At 37.7% G+C, this 3169-nt stretch overlaps 1 protein-coding gene across 1 annotated transcript; it reads right to left on the reverse strand.

Moving 5' to 3' along the window:
* Positions 1–210: 210 nt before the first annotated feature.
* LOC145002266 (uncharacterized) lies at positions 211–819 on the reverse strand. Its single transcript, XM_078961566.1, has one exon. It carries the CDS (start codon positions 817–819, stop codon positions 211–213), a length of 609 nt encoding a protein of 202 aa, XP_078817692.1.
* Between the last annotated feature and the right edge of the window lie 2350 nt (positions 820–3169).

Below are 3169 nucleotides of genomic sequence, written 5' to 3' on the forward strand. Positions count from 1 at the left end.
TTGAGAAACAATATTATTTCTTTTGCGCCCGCCTGACCCACATGACCCTCCAGATCCGGATCCATTTGACCCGTTAGTCCCATTAAACTCATTCGATCCTTTCCATTTTCCCTTCGTTATCGACGAGTTACCCCCACCAGCCGACGAGCCTCCTACTTCAAACATCGATTTCACAGATAGCACCTTTGACTAATCTGCCTCGCTAATATCTTATTCCCTTATTCTTTCTTCGTATGCCTTTAATCGACCGACTACATCTCCGAATCCGATTGATTTCAGATCGAGCACTTGTTCCAAAGAGACGACGATGTGTATAAACTTCGAACGAGGCAAGGTTTTGAGGAACTTCTTCATTAATTTCAATTCATCAATAACCTCTCCTAAAGCTGCTAATTTCGAGGCTATACTGGACAGCTTTCCAGCATATGCGTCGATGGTTTCCGACTCCATCATCTTTAGCCGATCGAATTCGGCATTTAGGGTTTGCAATCGTGCCTCTTTCACCCTATCAACTCCTACATAACGAGCCTTGATCGATTCCCACATAACCTTTGAAGAATCGACATAACCAATTTGCATTATCAAGCTTTCTGGAATTGCATGGTAAAGCAACCCCATAGCAAGGTAATCTTTCTCCTCATTTTTCTCTGTTCCTGGATCAATCACTGTCCAAGCCTTGTGAATCTTTAATACCACTTTCATTCTTATTGACCATACAGTGTAATTCGTTGAGTTCAGCATAGGACACACTATAGTGGTTGACCCAATTTCCTTCACTCTCACCGGAAAGGGCCCTGCACCATCTTCACCATCCGACATGTTGACCTAGCTTGTCAACAGGTAACAAAAACGATCTCACAGTCTTCGATTCCTTGGCTTTGATACCAATTCTAGTTTATAAAACGTAATTGCAAAACAGTTTTAATCAAACACCTCTTTGATCAATTGGAAAATAACTCAAAACCAATTATGTTTTTCTGCATCATATCATGCCTCGATATCTATACACAGTGGCAGATTTAGGGGCATTCCGGGGTGGCACCGGCAACCCCTAAATTTTCCGGCCACAGTGGAAAAAATTTCGAAATTTTTAAAATTTTTTATTTTTTCTACTATCGTGCAACCCCTAATCTTCCCGTGCAACCCCTACAATGAAATCCTGCGTCCGCCACTGTCTATACATACATATATATATATATATATATATATATATATATATATATATATATATATATATATATATATATATATATATACTCCTAAAGATACCGACTTGTAGAATTAGATTTCAATTAGGAAACTAGAAACCAACTTGAACATAGCTTCCTAAAAACTAGGTTGGTTTCCAAGTCCTACTCGACTTAGGATTCCAACAATATATATATATATATATATATATATATATATATATATATATATATATATATATATATATATATATATATATATATATATATATATATATATATAAACTGTAGGATTGTATTCACCGACACATTCAACCCATCTACTTTGAACGCTCATGCACTTTCAATCTTTTTATTTTGTTTAAAGGTTATTGTCACTATAATCCAACAATGTTTAGTATATTTGTTTAAATGGTTCATCGCGACTTTTTTTTTTTCTTTTAAAGGGCCAAACTTTTGTTTTACCGGTTAATTTCGTACCTTTACTCTTTTTTGAAGGTTACAATGCATTGTCAATTGCCAACTAAGCAGGTGAGTCAACAATGACTCAGTAGTGAGTCGACTCATTATTGCCACGTAAGCCAAGATCTTTTTCTCTTTGCCGATGTTAAGAACAATGAGTTCGACCAATCCTTTAGTATTCATCTGCAACCCTAGCATAAGCGACTCCTTCACTGTAATCATCACATCACCGCCACCACAAAAGTCCGTAAAATCTTCACCTCGAATGCCACCATGATTAAAATAGAATTTAACTAACACCACACCACCGTAACTCTCCTTTCTTCTCACTATATATATATATATATATATATATATATATATATATATATATATATATATATATATCCATGGAATCAAAGATTAGCAGTTAGTATTAACCCGCTTCTCTCAGAAAAATCAGAGAAGATTGTAATCGAGCATCGGTATCTTGAATTCAAGCTCTCGACAAAAAATGGTCCCTTTCTTGTCGCCGATGCCCTGGAGTTGTTTTTGAAAAAGATTTAGGTGTCGTTGGGCGATTTGGAGAATGAGGACGAGGCAAATTGTACAGATGAGTGGTTAGTTAAGGAAGAGAGAAATTTTGATTTGGGTGACTTATGTCCAGCATTGTAGCTCTTGGTCCCAATCATACTCCCTTTATTGGAGGAGGAGGATGAGTAGTAGTGAAAGAAACATCGATGGATTTCGATTCATGATTCATAAAGATAAATTGTCGATCAAAATCGTAAACCAAGAACATTAGGTAAATTATTTTAGTAGTTGGAGGGCTAAGAAGGACCATCACACGGAGGTGGAGGATCGTGGTTGCAGAATCCATTGTGTTTTCTTATCATCAGCCATCTTCCACCCTTGAATCTCAGGTTTCTCGATTCCGCTACCCTTACCATCAACTTCATCCAATTCATACCCAATGATGCCCTCCATTGACATAAATTTCTCATCTCCCGTTTTGATTTACGAAATCTGCTACCACCATCGGGTTGTGTTGGAGGAAGATGGGAATCATAACGGGGATATGGGGGTGGCATGTGGTGATGATCGGGAAATTGGAGCTGCCCTAAGACGTAATCACTGAGGGCGACACTTGTATTTTTTAGGGCAACGATGAAGAAGGTTTGAATCCTAATTTTGGTTGCTTCCTCTTTGATTTCCCAGCATACCGGCTATTGGTGGTTGTCACTGCTGTTGTGTTGGTGGTTATTGGTGGCTCAATCTCTACCTTAATTAGAATCACAAGCCTATCGAGAGTCAGGGTTGTAAATCTGGTTTTATTTCAGACGGATTTAGTGTTCGATTTTTTGAATTTAAGGAAGAAAGAGAATAATAGGAAGATGTTATCAAGCAAGCAACGAGAGAGAACAAAGACTTTCACCACCGACATAGTTTTAACAGATAAAATCCACGTGGATGACATGTGGGTGCCACGTGGACCATTTCATTTGACCAAATGTCATGTGACATATCAAAACTGATGATTA

This window comes from Lactuca saligna, chromosome 6 (genome assembly GCF_052625555.1).
Source record: "Lactuca saligna cultivar CGN05327 chromosome 6, ASM5262555v1, whole genome shotgun sequence".
NCBI classification, from domain to species: domain Eukaryota; kingdom Viridiplantae; phylum Streptophyta; class Magnoliopsida; order Asterales; family Asteraceae; genus Lactuca; species Lactuca saligna.

Coding starts and splice junctions, on each gene's coding strand:
- LOC145002266 (XM_078961566.1), bottom strand. CDS start 819: ATGTCGGATGGTGAAGATGGTGCAGGGCCCTTTCCGGTGAGAGTGAAG.